Consider the following 18068-nt stretch of genomic DNA (forward strand, 5'->3'; position numbering starts at 1 on the left):
GGCAATCTTGTAAAATCTATGTCTACCCTTTTTCAAATAATATTTTTAAATGCATAAAGTAAAATAAATAGGCAGGGTTACAAAGGAAACTATTTATATTGAAATACAGACCCCAAATTCAGAAACCCAGGTAGGCACTAAAAGAGTTCATGCCTTGCAAATGGTCATTCAACATGATGGTAAAGCATCTGCCTACAATGCAGGAGACCCGGGTTTGATCCCTGGGTCAGGAAGATCCTCTGGAGAAAGAAATGGCAACCCACTCTGGTACTGTTGCCTGGAGAATCCTGTGGACAGAGGAGCCTGGTGGGCTATAGTCCATGGAGTCGCAAAGAATCAGACACAACTGAGTGACTTCACTTTCACCATAAAATGAAAACTCCCTAAGAATTTAGGTGAAAGTTGTCAAGTTTTATATCTCAATCCCTTAGAAAACCGACTATGAAAGTGGGTATTACATATGAGACTTAAGCATTGCTGCTTTCAATTTTCTCAGTAGTAACCTTAGTGCTCACCTAGTAAGACATATTTTTAGCCATTCGTGGAAATAGAAGTCTATCTTGACCTTCTACTGTGTTATCAAAGTTTAAAATATAACTTTCCCCTTCTCTTAATTGTGGTGAAGCATTTCAATACAGTTCTAACTTCTACCGTGGTTCTCCTCATGTTTCACTTATTAAACATTTTTATTTTTTATGGAAATCATAATTCATACCTTTGTTGAATATGGTGAGAAAAATATAAGTAAAATTTAAAACATCGACTATAGCTTCAAACAACTTTTTTACCAAAGAGCTTTTTTTAAAAAGCATATTTCTTAAATTGTGACTTCTTCATTAATACTCTAAAGATAATAGTATTCTTTTAAGGACATGGAATGTAGCAACACATTTGAAATAATTCTCTAGATTTCATTCACAATTATATATTTCAATGATTAAAATAGAGTGTCAAAGATGTGAAATTGTATATTCTAATATTTTACTTTCCACTTGGAAAAATTACTTAATGGAATCAGAATAAATCAGATTTTGAATAATCCATGTTATTTAATGAAATAAATTATTATTTTAAGATAAGAAATATGAAAATAATGTAAAGATTGGTATCTTCATAACTAGGTTTAAGGAATCTAAGATATATATACATTAATATATATTTAGGCTTCCAAGGTGGCACTAGTGATAAAGAACCCACCTGCCAATGCAGAAGACATAAGAACGATGAGTTTGATCCCTGGATCAGGAAGATCCCCTGGAGTAGGGCATGGCAACCCACTCCAGTATTCTTGCCTGGAGAATCCTATGGACAGAGAAGCCTGGCGGGCTACAGTCCAAGGGTCACAAAGAGTCAGACAGGACTGAAGCGGATTAGCACGCATGCAGTATATAAATATATTGTATTGAAGATATACAAAGATATGTACACTAACAACATTTAATAGACATTGAGCATTTTTATTTCTAAAGAGAAGTGTTCTCTCTAAAATAGTCTTTCAGGAAGAAAAAATAGAATTATGATTTCTTACCCTGTCAAATTGCCTTTTCATTTCTCTCTTTGATAAGTAATTGAATATTGTATATGTATTTACACAGCTTTTTTGACATATTTGGATACAGTTATAAAAATACTAAACTTATCTTAAGAAATCAATCATATTATAGTTCATGAACATAAAAATAGTTTAAAAATCTTTTGCTTTCATGTTACCATATGAATATAAAGTGTAAGATAATCACAAAATATGTTGTAGAGTAAATCTAGTATTCAGTTCCTAAAGTCATAAGGAATATCTAAGTGAATATCGCTCAGTCATGTCCGACTCTCTGCGACTCTATGGACTATATAGTCCATGGGATTCTCCAGGCCAGAATACTGGAGTGGGTAACCTTTCCCTTCTCCAGGAGATCTTCCCAACCCAGGGATTGAACCCAGGTCTCCTGCATTGCAGGTGGATTCTTTACCAGCTGAGCCACAAAGGGAAGCCCAAGGATACTGGAGTGGGTAACCTATCCCTTCTCCAGCTGATCTTCCTGACCCAGGAATTAAACTGGGGTCTCCTGCATTGCAGGCAGATTCTTTACCAATTGAGCTGTCAGGGAAGCCTAATCTAATATCTGCTGGTCCAAAATTGTATGCCATGTAATGAATTACATTTGGAAAATTGTGTCCTTTATATTATTTTTCTTTAAGCACTTACAGTTTCCATTATCAAAAATAAGATCGAGAGAATTTGTAGGTAAAGTGGAAGTCGTTAGTACATTAGTCTTGAGGGATACTAAAGCTTTCTTTGGTGTTTATAATATATAAGCATTTTCAGTACTGTTGTTACAACTATATGGGGAGGTAATAGTTTCTTTGAGGTATACTTTGGAGTTCTAGAATCAAAACTACTGTTTTGGGGGCTGTTCTGCAGATAGTGGGGTGATCTTAGAAAATATTTACAAATTGCATGTTGGATGTAAAAGCATTATGCTAGACTCCGGGGATACAAAAATTAGTGCTGATAGCTTGCTTAAGTATACTTCTTTAAAGAAGGAATAAATTTTGATGTTGGATTTATTTCTCATCAAAGAAATCACATTGTTTCAGACTGTTATTATTTCAGTCAATTAATGCTCATTCTGAATTGCGTTTGTTGGCATTGTTAAAGTGTGATGAGATAAACGATATAGAATGGTTGATTTACCAGTTTCCTGAAGAATGATTTTTCATGTGGACTATGTTTGAATATGGCTACAGACTTCAAAGTTGCACTGTTTTCTCATAACATTTGGATTCAGTCATTTAAATGTTCAGATGTATCAGTATACTACAGTTGTGCTGAAAGCCTTTTTAAATTTTAGTTGGTATACTGTTTATTAGTATAAACAGCCTTAGCAGCTTGAGAATTAGTGCCTTTATGGTTTTCTTTACTCTTTTGCAAATGTTGGGAAGTCATTGAATTCTTTCCGAATAGAATACTTCACATATTTCACATGTTCCATTTAGGGAATTCATTGTGGAAAACAGATAATTTTGTTTTGATTATAACAGAGCAACTCCTATTATCTTCACTGGGAATTGCTATTAAAGGCAGATGTTGGTTCTTTAGGAATTCTTATGGAGTTTAGTGAGAATTAACGCAGCATATGTTGGGGAAGAGAACATTTTTTTCCATACTCAATAATCTTAAACAATTACCTTTTTCAAAATCAGTTTGATGCATCATAACAAAATAGCAGAAAGGCACTAAAGATCAACTGAGCTGCTTTTTGACTAACGTTTCAGGGATTGTGAAGCAGCAGATAGACAGCCATATCACAGATCCAGATCAACAGAACAGCGGCCTCTCCTAGAGCGGACCACCACCCGCTCCAGATCCACTGAACGTCCTGATACAAACCTCATGAGGTCGATGCCTTCATTAATGACTGGAAGATCTGCCCCTCCTTCACCTGCCTTATCGAGGTGAAAGATAAATCAATCAGACTAACTTCCCCTTTGCCCCACCAGCACACCATTTTATTTTCCCAGCAGCTAAATGGTCTCTCCTGTCATCCTTGGCTGATCACTAATAACAATCGACACTAACCTTTTCAGTGTAAGCACACTATTTATATTCCGTGGATATAATAGTGTGTGGCTACCATTGTAATTTGTTTATTAACTGTCCTGACCACATTTGTTTTGTGATTTCTCATTTATCAGGAGTCCTGGGTATTCCCCATATAACACACCTCATGGCTATCATGTTCTTCTCCTACAGAATGAGAAATTGTTTGTGTCCATTAGACATCACTTTTGGATAATCATCCTAATGACAGTAGTTAAAACTAGATTTTTAGTTTCTTTCTATCACTACTAATATGTATTAACCAATATCTTCTTTAGATGAATTTTGAATTATTCAGGGTTTTATTTGTAGTTTCATGAGATAATTTCTAATAAAGGGATATGTAATATAAGCCTGAGTAAAAATCTCTTAGGATCAAGGGAGGGAGGTTAGTGTTAAAGAGTTTGAAATCTGGTAGAAAGAAATGTGAAGCATTATCTTTTATTTTTTGAGCTGCAGACTTCTCTCCTTGCTTTCATATGGATAGAATTTCAGTTTACATTAATAATTCCATGGATTTTACTGTAAGACTTTGTGTGCATGTATCTGTGTATGTATGCATATTACATAATAGTATAAACATCTTCTGCTATTTAGATAATCATTCAAATATCCATATTTTGTCCTACTTTTCCTAACCTTTTAATCAGCAGCTAAACCTCCTTTAAAATTGCACCATACAGCTATCATATGAACCAAATATATTAAAAATATTTAACTCATTCTATTGAAAATGAATATTAATGATGTATCTTGTAGGTCTCATCCTCGTACTGGGTCTGTCCAAACAAGCCCATCAAGTACTCCAGTGGCAGGACGAAGGGGCCGACAACTCCCACAGCTTCCACCAAAAGGAACATTGGAGAGAAGTAAGTTTTATTTCTAATTGTGTCATATAGGATATACACATGGAAGCTAAGGTGAATCAAGATTTTTTTTTACTACCTTTGTATTAACTTTCTTCTCTTGTTAATTGAATACCTTAGCTGCATTTTTAGTAGTTATATTTGCAGATACATTTATAATATTCTATATTTTGCTTTTAAAATCTATAATATTTGAAGGCAACCTATCATCATTGCTCTTGCACATTTTTCAAATTTTAATAAATGCATTTTAAGAAGTAAATTTAATGATCTTAAATAAGCAGTTGGATGATATTTCTTTGCTACAACTAAGTTTATGTAATTGTTGATAGTTACATAAAGTTTATTAGTAACTAGCCAAATCAATTTTCACACACTGCAAAGGACTGGTTAGCTGATGCACAACAATGGTGATCCTTCTCAAAACTGGAGTGCCAGAAAAAGGTAATCATGAATATACAAAGAAAGATGCATGTTGTACTGATATTTTTAATACTTTCAAATTTTTGCATAAGAAAACCCTAGTTGCTTATACACAGATGAACATACTCCCCCAAAGGTCTATAAAGTCTTGGATAAAGGGCCTCTAAAAGCATGGCTGATAGAATATAATGATTTTTAATGTCATTTGTATAAATGGTCCCTTTATTTGGTAATGGGATGTGCATTGCCAAAACCAGCAAACCAACAAACACATTTAAGTCACCTTTTAACTTTTCTTTAAGATGATACATTCTGTGCCTTTGGAAATTTCTGTTGTTTTTAACCCCTGTGCTTTGGTTCCCTTTTTTTTGTTTTGTTTTTATTTTGTTTTTCCTAGACAATGGAGTCAAGGAGATAGAACCTTATGAAGGTCTGTACATAAAGGAGGGTTTGTTTTGTGCTGATAGCCTTTTTGGGGGGCTATGTGAGCAAAAATAAACCCAACTGCAATTGACGTTCCTTCACTGTATAGACTTTTATTACAGTAAAATTATTTTGTTTTATCATTTTGATTAAGTGTTCACTTTTTGTTTTACTTTGAAAATATACAAAGGAGTTAAATTTCTTTGATTCAGTCAAGTAAGAATACAAAGAATTTAGCTTCTTTTCAATCACAAGGTAGATTTTGCTTTTTTTAAAATTTGCTTTGACATAAAATTTTATATTTTGTGGAAGACTTTAAACAAAGATGTCAATTGCAGTCTGTGTTTATGTCATTGAGGATATACACCTAGTCTAGTTATAATTATCATCATATATTTTATTTTGTGTTTATGATGATTTTTTAGTTATTCAATTTGGCTTTCTAGAAAAGGAAGTTTTTTTTAATTAGATAGTGATTGTGCTTCATATTTCCTGCATTATTTTTTATGTTATAACAAGACTGTTTATAGTATAAGAAAGTTAAATATGTACAGTTTTGTTATCAATGCTACATTATGACTCAAGAGGAAAAATATTGAGTCTTGTTATATGGAATGTCATACATTTACCAAGACAATAAAAATTCCTCTGCTGATTATAGAATTCTGCCGATGATGTTGTAACTTTAAAGAACTGTCAGCTATTTTAATTACTGGTGAATCTCCAGCACATAGAATAATGCCTGGCACATTATAGGCGCTCAATAAATATTTGTTGAATGAATGCATGTAATATTTATTTACAAATTGAAAAGCTACTTCAAATAGTATAGAGAGTACCATTAAAATAAACCTGTCATTCTATATATGTTTATAGTAAAAGTCATATTTCTATAACCTATTGGTATCACATTTTTAAGTGTATTGCATTTGGGCAGCAATCCTTTTATTGCCTTACATAACTCAAAACAGGCTGTATTCTTGTTAGTTGGAGTTGAATGATTTATCACCTCCTATTTATGGTCCTTTTTATTTGCTATGTACTATGAACTATAATTTTAAACAACTCAGCACTATTGTGATGGTTATACAGCCTGATGAAATGATTTTAGCAACATTACTATAGTTCTCTTTTATTTACATAAAAATAGGAGTATGTAGTTTTAAAAGTACTTTCCATAAGGGAAGTTCTATAATACATATGGAATTTTTTGTCTCCTCTCCCCACAAATTTTAAAGCTAGGGTTTTGGCATCATCTGTTGTCGTAAACACAGTTTATGCCATAATTTTTTCTAAATTCAATTTTGATATCTTCAGTAGCAATATTTATTGAGATATGAGTGCTCCATCCATTGTAATAATAAATATACCAGAAAACTAACATTACAGCTGATACTTGACATTTTTAATGAGCTTGTCAACAAACATTCTATTTACTGTCTGACTTTTGTTCTATAAAATGTATTAAAACTACAGTTTTCCTTTAATGTCCGTAATTGTGACTTTTCCATTTTTATAAATGAAAGAGAGCAAAAAAACTTCTTTTACTCTTTCCAGTATAAATTAAAATGATTTGGAGGGGGGTTGGTTTTTTGTTTTGCTTAAGAGTGTGGATGATTGTAGCAGTGTTTTCATAAATATTAATATGAAGATTCCAGCAAGTACATGGATGCATCATTTAGTTTAGCTTTAATGGCTATATATATTCTACTTTTCTAACTGAAGTTAAAGGTATAATGCAAAATTGACTATTGATTAATGGTCTAAATTAGATTATGTTTGGCTTATCTCTTTAAAGGTTGTCCGACGTTACAATTAAGTGACTGTTTTAGAATCAAAGTAATGGCATGTTTATCTTCTGATTCTGTTCAGTAGCTGAAAAATGAGAATGTCCTAGTTGAATTCATTTTGGCTTAGAATATATTTGTCTATTAATTAAATTAATTAAAAGCCTTATATGTGTTGGTCTTGACAGCGGTACAATATTAGTCAAAATCTGAGAGTCAGAGAAAATGGAAACAATATAAAGAAACTACAGTGTACTAAATCCTGTAAGACATTACTATTTTTAATTTCCCCCAACTTTGATGTACTGTAATTTATAAAAATAGGAAGGAGTTTATCATATTATTTTTTTGTTTCTCTAGAAGAAAAGTTATATTGTTTTTCTAAGAATGTATTATTTACAGATGAAGTATTTTGCCTTTCTTACAATTGTTATGTATTACAGATGTTTATGGGCCACAATTTCTTTTATAAATTGAAGTTATCATAAAAGGAGACAGTATGATAACTTATTCACAATATACGTACTTGTTTCCCTAACGTATCAGAAACTTGTTAAAAAATAATCTATTCAATTCCTTATAATCACTCATTGTATCATGAATAATTTGAAAGTGTTTATTTTATTTTATTGAGGAGTAACAAATGTACATGTCTGGTCTTATCCTTTTCTTTGCTTGTGCATATACAGAAGTTAATGAAGAAACTAGACATGTGGAAGAGCAGGGGGGAGAAAAGCAGGGTGAAGAGGTCAAAGCAGGTCTGTCTGTGTGTTTAAAATAAATAATCGAACGTTTTAGAAGTATGACTTTTCTATTTGATGTAAGACTTTAGGCTCCAGATTTATAATCTGAAATAGAGAACAGATTGTTCAATCCTAATTTTAAAATAATTACTTAATTTTATTGATGGAGAGATGTTACATGAGCTATCTAAGTAAGTTATCAGAATATTTAATTTACCTGTTTGAACATTCTCCTTGTTGTTTAAATCACAGTGAAATTATAGACAGTGCGTCTGACCAAGGTTTATACTTGTCCTTTACCCCAGCTTTTCATTCAGTTCATGCAGTACCTACCGAAACACTGTATTCTGCCACGTGTTTCATTGAGTGCAGATACTTTGAAGTTGTAGATCCTCCTCTCAACAAGTTTGATTTTTTAGAGGTAAATTACAAGTAAATATAGGGAAGAATATAAATTCCAAAATTTTAGTTCTTGAAACTTTGAGAAACCATCATAATTTATCCATAAAATTTTCTCTGCAATAAGATCAGGGACTCCCCTGGTGATCCAGTCATTAAGAATCTGCCTTGCAATGTAGGGGATGTGGGTTTGATGCCTGCTTGGGGAACTAAAATCCCACATGCCATGGGGCAACTAAGCCAAATGAAAAAAAAACAACAAACAATTTACTGTAGGTTCCTCTTCATCCCAGCTCAGGATTGCTCTAATATTTATTGACAGTCCTAATTTCTCTTCAAAGAGCCCTCCTTCTAAATGGAACGAAGATACTTCATTTTGGTATTTTGATGGACAGGGAGGCCTGGCATGCTGCAATTCATGGGGTCGCAAAGAGTCGGACACGACTGAGCTGAACTGAACTGAACTGAAGCCCCAATTATGTTTAATATCATAATTTTGGTTTATCAAAATGTTTATGAAAGGATTTAACTCATCAGTATATTGTGCTCATGAATAGTAGTGTGGACTTTCTGTGCCTTTTGTTCTCTGCTTTATCTTGTGTGAAAGCAGTGCCACTCTGCATATTGTGCATAAGATATGTTTTCACAGATGCATTCTTGCAGTAGTGATTGTAATCTAAGAAAACCTCTTAAGCTGCAACTGCTAATTTTTAGTAATGATTTTTAATGTTATAAAGATAAGAAAAATTGTCAGTGTAGACCTGGTCATGAAAACAAAGGCAAGTTTAGATTCACAGATATGGAAAAGTGTAAGTATGTCTGTTCTGAACATGTCAGATACTAACTACTAGAATGTAACACATCTTCCATTTTCCTGAAGTGCTTTAGGAATAACTTTTTTTAGAGAATACTGTAAGAATGAGCTTCATTTTAATTTAGCTGTATAGTTAAAGTTTCCCTGCTTGCCCATTCCTATATTTCTGAAGCTAGTCCATACAAATACTGAAAGCCTTTCAATACTGTTCAAGAATTGGCGTTTGCGGTAAAGTCATTCTTTGGGGTATCATTAGTCTGGAGACATCAGCAGTAGTTCATTTTACTTTTATTTACTTTCAGCTTAATTATAAAGAAACCCATTCATTGAGCCAGTTTGTCGCCTATGCTTGATTCTCAAAATCAACTTAATTAGTAAATTGTATTTGTTCTTAAAGTAGAATAAACCATAACTGTAATCTTCCTAACTTATTATAAAATGACATTATTCTTCATTTTATTTTTATTATTCTTGTTATAGGCTAGGAAGGGTGTACTTTACTCTTTAGTTCAGTACTGCGAGCTGTCGTATTTAGTGCATGGGTTTGTTTCTCTAGTGTGTGATATCATCTTTTGTGGTGTGCTTGATTTTATTTGGGTTGTTACTGACCTTAATTATTCACTGTTGTCTGTTTTCAATGTTATAAAGACAATGAGGGAGAAACACCAAATCCACCTAATAATGGAAAAAAAGGCAAGTCTAATATGAAGTTAATAGTACATTAATATATGTTAAATATCCTGTATTGACATTTGTGATGTGCATGAATGTGCTTTCTTAACTTAAATAAGTATAAATACAACTGTAGTCCCAGTTTAAGTTATCCAACATTTTCTGCTCTTTTAAAAATATATTTCTGAATATAAAATTTGTTTTTGAAGTACCTACCTTATTATTGGATCCTAGTACAATCTTATTCTATTGAATTTATGGCATTAAAAAGTTTTACTTTATTGGTTGTAGTAAAGAATGAGATTCTGAGGGAAGTAGTGATGGTTGTATTATTATGCATTTAGAAAAACACAGCATGCATAGTTTTCAATCCAGAATATTTTTTAAATTGAACTATTTAAAACTATTTTAAAGTAAAAATGAACTTAATTATAAGTTCAACAATATTAAACAAATTTATAATATTTGTATATTTTTCACAGTTTTAAAACTAATATTTGTAGCTTTTCAATCTTACATGTAAAGGTTCTAGTGACAATGGTTATTGGGACCTCAGTCACTCACATTCGTGATTATTTTTATCATTTATATAAAAGTCCTCTTGACTGCAAAACATCACTATTGTGATGTAGACCAATCCTACTCATGATATAGTTGGACCTAGAAATAGTTATTGATAAAAATTTGAAAAATGAAAACTCTGTATATTTTACTTAAGACTAACTCTCATTTTTATTTAGTTTAATCTTTTCATGTTCTACCTATAATTAAGGTCTAGGTGTCTAATATTTATTATTGGCATTTCTTTTGGGAGAGACAAATTTAGTGTTTATTTTGAATTTCATAGTAAAGTTCATGAGTAAGGTTAAGGTAGGAGGTTGTTTTTTTAATTGGCTAAAGCATGTTTGTGGAACAGCGAAATTTATAGAAATTAAAGTGTTGTTACTTTGTTCTTTTACTTATATAGAAAGAGAAAACAGTGAATTTTAACTAATGAAGTACTTTCACCAGACTTTTTTGTTTGTTTCCTGACCTCTAATTGACCGTGAATATTGTTTGTTTTTATATATTAATTTTTATTTTATGTTGGAGTATAGTTGATTCCAGGTATAGTGAATTCCAGCTGTAACTGTGTGTTAGAAATTCTCAAGCATTGAGTTCCTCATTGATGGAATTTCACCATCCTCTCTTCTGATTTAGTATGGAAAGGGAAGAAATAATGAAGCTAACTTTACTCTATCTCTTGGTGTGAAGGGCCCACATATCATTTTGGAATACACATAGTATATGTTGCCCTTCAATATCGAGATATATGATCAGCCAGAGCTTCTCCATTAAACCTAGATTAAAATCAAATTCTTTGGTTCATGAAATTGGTTTCAATTTTCTCAAATAATTATTTACCTAAAGGCAATCCTTTTTAATATATTGCTCTTCATACCTCCAGTGAGTTAAAATGAGACAGCTTATTCAATAGCATCATACTACAAAATGCAAAGAACAAAATAATAGGCGAGTTTCTAGTTTTTTTCATTATTCATTCTTCCTACAAAGAATTTTATGCATTCTTTCTACAAATAATAAAACGATTATATTCCAGTCTCCTTTTGGGAGTGCTGGAGATATACTAGTGTACACATAAAACAAGGTACCTGCCCCATTGTCCTTACATTTATTAGGGCAAGCAAGTGATAAATAAAATAATGTATCATATAATTTCAGATACTGACATTTACAAAGAAAAAATAAATCAAGATAATGGAATAGGCAATGTTCAAGAGAGTAGGGTAAATGATTCCTGATAATTTTTTTCTGAGAAGTATGTACTATTTGAGCAGAGACTTGAATTACCATGTGAAGGTCTAGGTAAGAAAAGTGTATCTGGCAGAGGGAACAGCAAGCATGAAGGCTCTGTAATGGGAGCAAGTTTGACTTGTTCGAGGAACAGTAAAGAGGTCAGTTGAGTACTACAGAGTGAGAAAGGTGGAGAGTGATAGTAGGTGTGGTCAGAAAGGCTGGGGAGGTGACCCGTATATGACCTATTGATCAGTGTTAGGACTTTGCTTTTCACTGAATGAAAAAGAAGGATTTTTATTAAAGTGACACAAAACTGTTTCTTTTTTTAAAAAAACATCAGTTTGATTGTTAGGTTGAAAATAACCTGAAAGAATCAAGATTAGAAAAAAGGAGAGCTACTAGGAGGCATTCCTAATAACGCAGGAAAGAGGTAATGATAGCTAACTTAGGCCAGAGTAATAGGAGTCGTTGCATTCTGGATAGATGTGCAAAGATAGAACCAACAGAGTTACCTGACAGGGTGAGAGAGACGCAGTGATACCATCCAAGTGTTGGCCCGGAGTAATTGGAAGGATATGGAGTTTCTATTGACTGGTGGAGGGGAAAACTTGAGTCAAGTCGATTTGGTGGAAATATCAGGTGCTCAATTTTAAATATAAGATAGAGATGTTGTTAGACATGTCAGATATGATGTCAGATAGGCAGTTTGAAATATGTTCTGGATTTTAGTTTAGAGATTTGGACTCTAGTTATAGATTTAGGGAGTTATCCTTATAAAGAGGGACTTAAAACCACGAGGCCCATTGAGATCACGAGAGATCACAAGTGTAGATAGCTAAAAGAAGTCTGAGGACTCTGAACTGAACTGTTCTTATTTAGAAGCTGAAAGGATGAAGAAACAAGAAACTGAGAAAGAGTAGGAGGACAGGTAGTGGGGAAGCCATGGATTCTAGTGTCCTAAGTGGAAATCAAGTACTTGAAGCAAAGAGAATTATCAAGCAGGTAAAACCATTAGATTTAGCAAATAGGAGACCATTGTGTTAACCTTTTTTTAGAGAAGCTTTGGTGGAGTTGTAAGGAGTAAACGGCCGATTGTTGTTGTGTAGTTGCTAGGTCATGTCCAACCCTTTTGTGATCCCATGGTCTGTAGCCCACCCCACCTCTATCCACGGGATTCTCCAGGCAGGAATAGTGGAGTAGGTTGCTGTTCCCTCCTCCAGGGTATCTTCCCAACCCAGGGATCAAACCTGCCTCTCTTATGTCTCCTGCATTGGCAGGGGGCTTCTTTACCGTTAGTACCACCTGGGAAGCTCCCCGCATTGGCAGGTGGAATCTTTCCTTCTGAGCCAAAAGGCCGATTAGAGTGGATTAAAAGGAAGAAATGGAGGTTGTTTGCCTGGGAAATCCCATGGACAGAGGAGACTGGTGGGCTACAGTCTATGGGGTTGCAAGAGTCAGGCCCGATTTTGCAACTAAACTACCACCACATAGACACCTTTGGCTATAAAGGGAAGAAAGGAACTAAAAATCTGGACTAACGAGAAAGGTCAGGGGCCAAGCAAGAATACATGAAAGATAATGTGGGAAACTTTGTGCTCATTCTTTGACTTGTAAATCTAGCTCAGCTAATTTGTTCTCTAGAGTCATCTGCCTATAGTTTGCCAAGATATGTATCAGTGTTGTGTAGTTTTGTTCCTAGACCTAGAATCAAGACTTAGATTTGGAAGGAGCCTTATAAATCTTCTGATAAAACAGCTTTGCTTCACTGATAAAAGAGCAGAATCTAGAGGATTAGCTTTCTTCAGTCCACGCAGGAGCAGATTTCTAGTCTTGACTCCCTGTGTTATACATATACATACCATGCCTTTTCAGATGAATGGCATTTTCCTTGCATGTGTTTCAACCATGTCTGTGTGTTTTAGAGATTAGTTAACAGTTAAGTTCAACTCAGCCAATAGCTGCTATTTCCAGTTTGTTGTACTAGGTAGTCATTGAGAATGCAATGATCAATAAGATACATTTCCTGCTTTGGGGAGCTCCCAATTAAAAAAAAATTAGTAATACAGTAATAATTTAATGATAAGAACAAATAAAACATAGTTGGTAAATTTATAACATATTACTTACATAGAGTCTCTTAAGATTGTGATACATATAGAGGAAGTAAGTTTTTAAGTGTTCTGGGCATGTTTTCATGCCAAAATATTTTCCCACTGCTTGTGATAGTACTTCATATTCTGGCATTCTTTAATGGCTTAATTATTTTAATAATATAAAACAGAATATCTAGAACATTGAAATGTAAATTTTCCTGAGGGGACTGATCTGAGTTATTACTACATAGAAATTTCAAAGGAAACAAGTTAGAGCTTGTGAATGGAGAAAGTCAAGTAAGGGGACAGAGCTGCTGAAAATGTGGATGAGCATTCAGTACCTTGGGAGGGTGATCATGATAAACTCTGCCCTGAAGTAGCCCCTTGTGAATGGGCTTCCCTCACAGCTCAGTTGATAAAGAATCCACCTGCAATGCAGGAGACCCCGGTTCGATTGCTGGGTTGGGAAGATCCGCTGGAGAAGAGATAGGCTAACCACTCCAGTATTCTTGGGTTTCCCTTGCGGCTCACCTGGTAAAGAATCTGCCCACAGTGCGGGAGACCTGGGTTTAATCCCTGGGATGGGAAGACCCCCAGGAGAAGGGAAAGGCTACCCACTCCAGTATTCTGGCCTGGAGAATTCCATGAACTATACACAGTCCATGGGGTTGAAAAGAATCGGACATGTCTGAGCGACTTTCACTTTCACTTTCTACTCTAAATAACATTCCTTGCTATGTAAATATGCTATAAATTAACTTCTCAAATAATTTAGTTTATTTAAATTGCTTACAGTAATACTTGTCACATAGTACTATTATTTCTTGCTATAATCTTGTGTTTTCAGCAAGAATCTGAAAATTTGGATTTAAGGTGAACTAAACCTGATTATGATCATCACTCTGAACCAATTATTTCATATATATTGTGTGGTAGTTTTGAGGAAGGTAGTAACCCTGATGCTCTTCTTGGTCACATTTGCACAAGCAACAGTACAAGGAGGAAAGAAACTACCTGAATTGCAGTGTGAACTGAGGCTTATTGTACAGCATTTGTACATGTTTCAATCCACATGTGAAGCTCAACATGCAAATATCTAGAACACTTTTCTCTAAGTTAAAATTGCTTAAACCATTTGGACTTTACCAGTTTCATAATGTTTAGAGATCTCCACTGGAAGTCAATACATCAGGTTTTAAACTCATTTCTACTCTGAAGCATATGACCTCTAACAAGGCTTTTGTTGTAATTTCTCTGAACCTCAGTTTCCTCTTCTGTAAAATAAACTAACCTGTAAGGATCTTTAGCAGAAACTAAGCGTTTTGGAGATGTGGCTAAAAAATTGTTAGTCTCAAATAGTTTTTACCTAATTTATTGTTTATGATGTTATTAGTGTTTGTTAATTGTGTCTGTTTTGGGAAACTTAATGGCCATATCCTACTATTGTCTATTAGTGAGCCATTCAGTGTGGGATTATAAACTAAACTCTACCGTACTGCCTTCACAAGTCAAGTTCCTAAAGATACACAATGAGACGTAAGGAAAAATATTTTGTTCCTTTGAGTATCAATGTATAGTTGCCTACATTATTTCATATATAGAGAACCATATAAATAAGAAAGGAAGACAGGAAGGAAGGATGGGAAGAAGAGGGGAAAAACACAGGTTTCAAAGGAATCAAAAATAATAAAATAACTTTTACAGTCTTCATAATGGATGCTTGCTTCTATAAGTATTCAAGGAAGGAATCGGATAGCATTTAGGGTGATGGTGTGGACAGGCTTCGTTTTGCTGGCTCTCTATATTCTCACAAATGCTTATAGAGTAAAGAGAGTACCAATACCCAAGTCTTAATTTCCAAATTTGCATAATATCTAGATAGGAATAGATTTTATAGTGGCATTGGCAGATATTTCCTAAAGACAGCATTCCCTGCTAACTTAGATGAATAACACTTTGACAAAAAATAAAATGGGAGAGACTGAGGGATACTTTAAAATAGCAAAGAATTTATCATAGATTTCACTCAATTACATCTGTTTTATAGAATAATAGCTTGGTGACAGTGAACAAGATGGATTTGAAAGACTGAGGACTTGTAACTGTTTGGGGTATTTCAGTAGGCAACTGTATGGTGACCTCTATTAATTAACTTGTAAACAAATATGTTCTAATTTCTTTTCCTAATCTTTCCTTTCCTTCACAGTAGCCATTCTTCCTTATTTCTCTTTGCCTCCCCTTTTGCTCATTTTATTTCCTTTAGACTACCAAAGCCTCAATTAATTAATCTAATATGGGAGAGAACCCCTCCTACCTCACACCTTTCTGCAAACGTCAGCCATTTTTTAAAACATACCATTTTTGGCTTCCTAAATACAAACAGCCATCTTCTGTTTGTTTTTGAAAATAGCATAATCTTAGGAAGGTGATACAGTGCTGCAGAAAGATCACAGGTTTTGGAACCTTGGATCAGGGCCTGCCTTTACAGTGGGCCAACTTTGTGACTCTAGGTCCTTAAGTCACATTAGTTCATCTGAGAAAAGCAAATCTTAGCATATCCCAATATGCTATTTTGAGAATAATCTTTTATCCCCAATATGCTGTTTTGAGAATCAAATGAGGTAAATCCTGTGAAATTGTTTGTGAACCTGGGCAGGTATTTAGTTCTTATCCTTATTAATCAGTTCCTTGTTTTCTTACCTGTAGAAAACACCTGATAAAAGGTCCTTTCGGTGGTTTATAGGATCAGATATGATGTTGTATGTGAAGTACATTGAAACACATAGTATCATAAATACTATTAAGAGATTGTTAAATACAATCTCTTAACATAGGAATTTGTGCTCTTTAAATTGTTGTCTTGATACAGGATTGTACTAGCTGGAATATAGGTATTCTATAGACATGTAGGTTTTTAAAATATAATTTAAAAATATCTCATAGTTTAATTTTCATGAGTAAGTTGTTTCTTCAAATTATCTAATAATTATTAGGTCAGTCTTTAGGCTTCCCCATCTACAAATTAAATTCATAACTGAATGTTTACTTGATGCAATTATCCCCCTTAAAAAAAATGTTTTCTCTGCTTGATTGTATTTCTAGTTTGCAGCTGAGCAATGGGACATTCTTTCGAACTCATACTTATCAACTAAGTTGCTCTATGCATCTCTAATTTTTCACCTCTACTCTTTGGTAGTAGATGTACAATATCATGGGTTACTACTTTGTACTTAAATCTTAAGATCTTTATTATTTAACATTAAGAAGACTATTTTTTAAATTACCACAATAATCCTTCAATAGAAAAGACTATCTTTAAGGGGCTGCATGCTTAGCACTTTTTTGCTGTTTTTCTTTAATGTAACTAAAACACTTTTCAAACAATTTGAACATTTTCCTGAAATTTTCCATAGTTTATTCTTAATGACATTAAGTATTTCATTTTAATTATATGACCAGTAAATTCAAAGAGGGCTGGGTATGGTTAATATTTCACATTGTTTCTGGGGTGATGAATTAATTATTTGGTAGTCAGTTCTGTGCTTTTTATGACTAGTTGTGTTTTAAACAGACTTTTGAGTTTCGACATAGGGTTTGATAATAGTCACATTTAGAACTTCTAGAAAATCTTAAGATTCAGTGTCTTAATTTTATCGTCTCTGGTGTAAGTACTCTCACACAAAATCTTGACTAATCAGTAGGAAGAAGCCAGAGCAACTTACAATTTAGAGCTGGCATTAACCTTAGAACTTCCTCACTGCTAAGGTAACAGAGTAGAGGCAGAGGGGCTATAAAACTTGTCCAAGGTTATACACCTAGTTAATGGCAGAAATGTCCCTAAAAGCCCCCTTAGTCCAGTTACATATCTGCTACCTCCCTTATCAATCGTCGATAGCCTGATCTAAGTCTTCTTTCATTGTTGTGTTGTCTGGTATTTATAAATGGATGGTTATGAGATTTCATTTTTCCTTATCGCCATGTAATAGATCTTCTTCAACTAAAATGTTTGTCAACTCAAAAAAGTATTTAAAAACTAACTCTGTTTGTGTTAGGATATTTTCCTTCACACTTCAGAATACGCTTTCTACCAATATATAGAAAGGTTGAGCCATTTTCAAAACAAGCTATTTCTACTTCTACACACTGTCTTATGAAGGTAGCATATCATTCTTTTTTGGAACATCACAAACTCTACCAAATGGTAAAATTTGAAATAGCTTTTTAAATGACAAATATATAGGATTTTAGAAAATTTGATTTTAGAACCAACTCTTTATTGCTTGTGAAATCTTATATATTGATAGATAACCAAAAGTGCAAAATCAAGAAATATTGTATTATAAATGAGTTTATTATTTTCCCCAAAATAGGGAAATTTGCCTGTTGTTTTTGTGTTGCCACAGATTAATTTTGACTAAGGAGAGATCATTTCTTTGTTCTTTTAACTAAAGAGGAT

The 18068-nt window shown here is 33.6% G+C and overlaps 1 protein-coding gene across 1 annotated transcript in view; it reads left to right on the forward strand.

Annotated features, from left to right (window-relative positions):
• The window catches only part of RIMS2 (regulating synaptic membrane exocytosis 2), a 601915-nt gene that overhangs the window by 391071 nt on the left and 192776 nt on the right, over positions 1–18068 (forward strand). The window contains exons 16-17 of the mRNA XM_018058085.1: positions 3271–3450; positions 4355–4464. Coding sequence (XP_017913574.1) covers positions 3271–3450; positions 4355–4464 — 290 coding nt within the window. The remainder of the gene's footprint in view (positions 1–3270; positions 3451–4354; positions 4465–18068) is intronic.

Source organism: Capra hircus, chromosome 14, assembly GCF_001704415.2.
Source record: "Capra hircus breed San Clemente chromosome 14, ASM170441v1, whole genome shotgun sequence".
In the NCBI taxonomy this organism is placed as follows: domain Eukaryota; kingdom Metazoa; phylum Chordata; class Mammalia; order Artiodactyla; family Bovidae; genus Capra; species Capra hircus.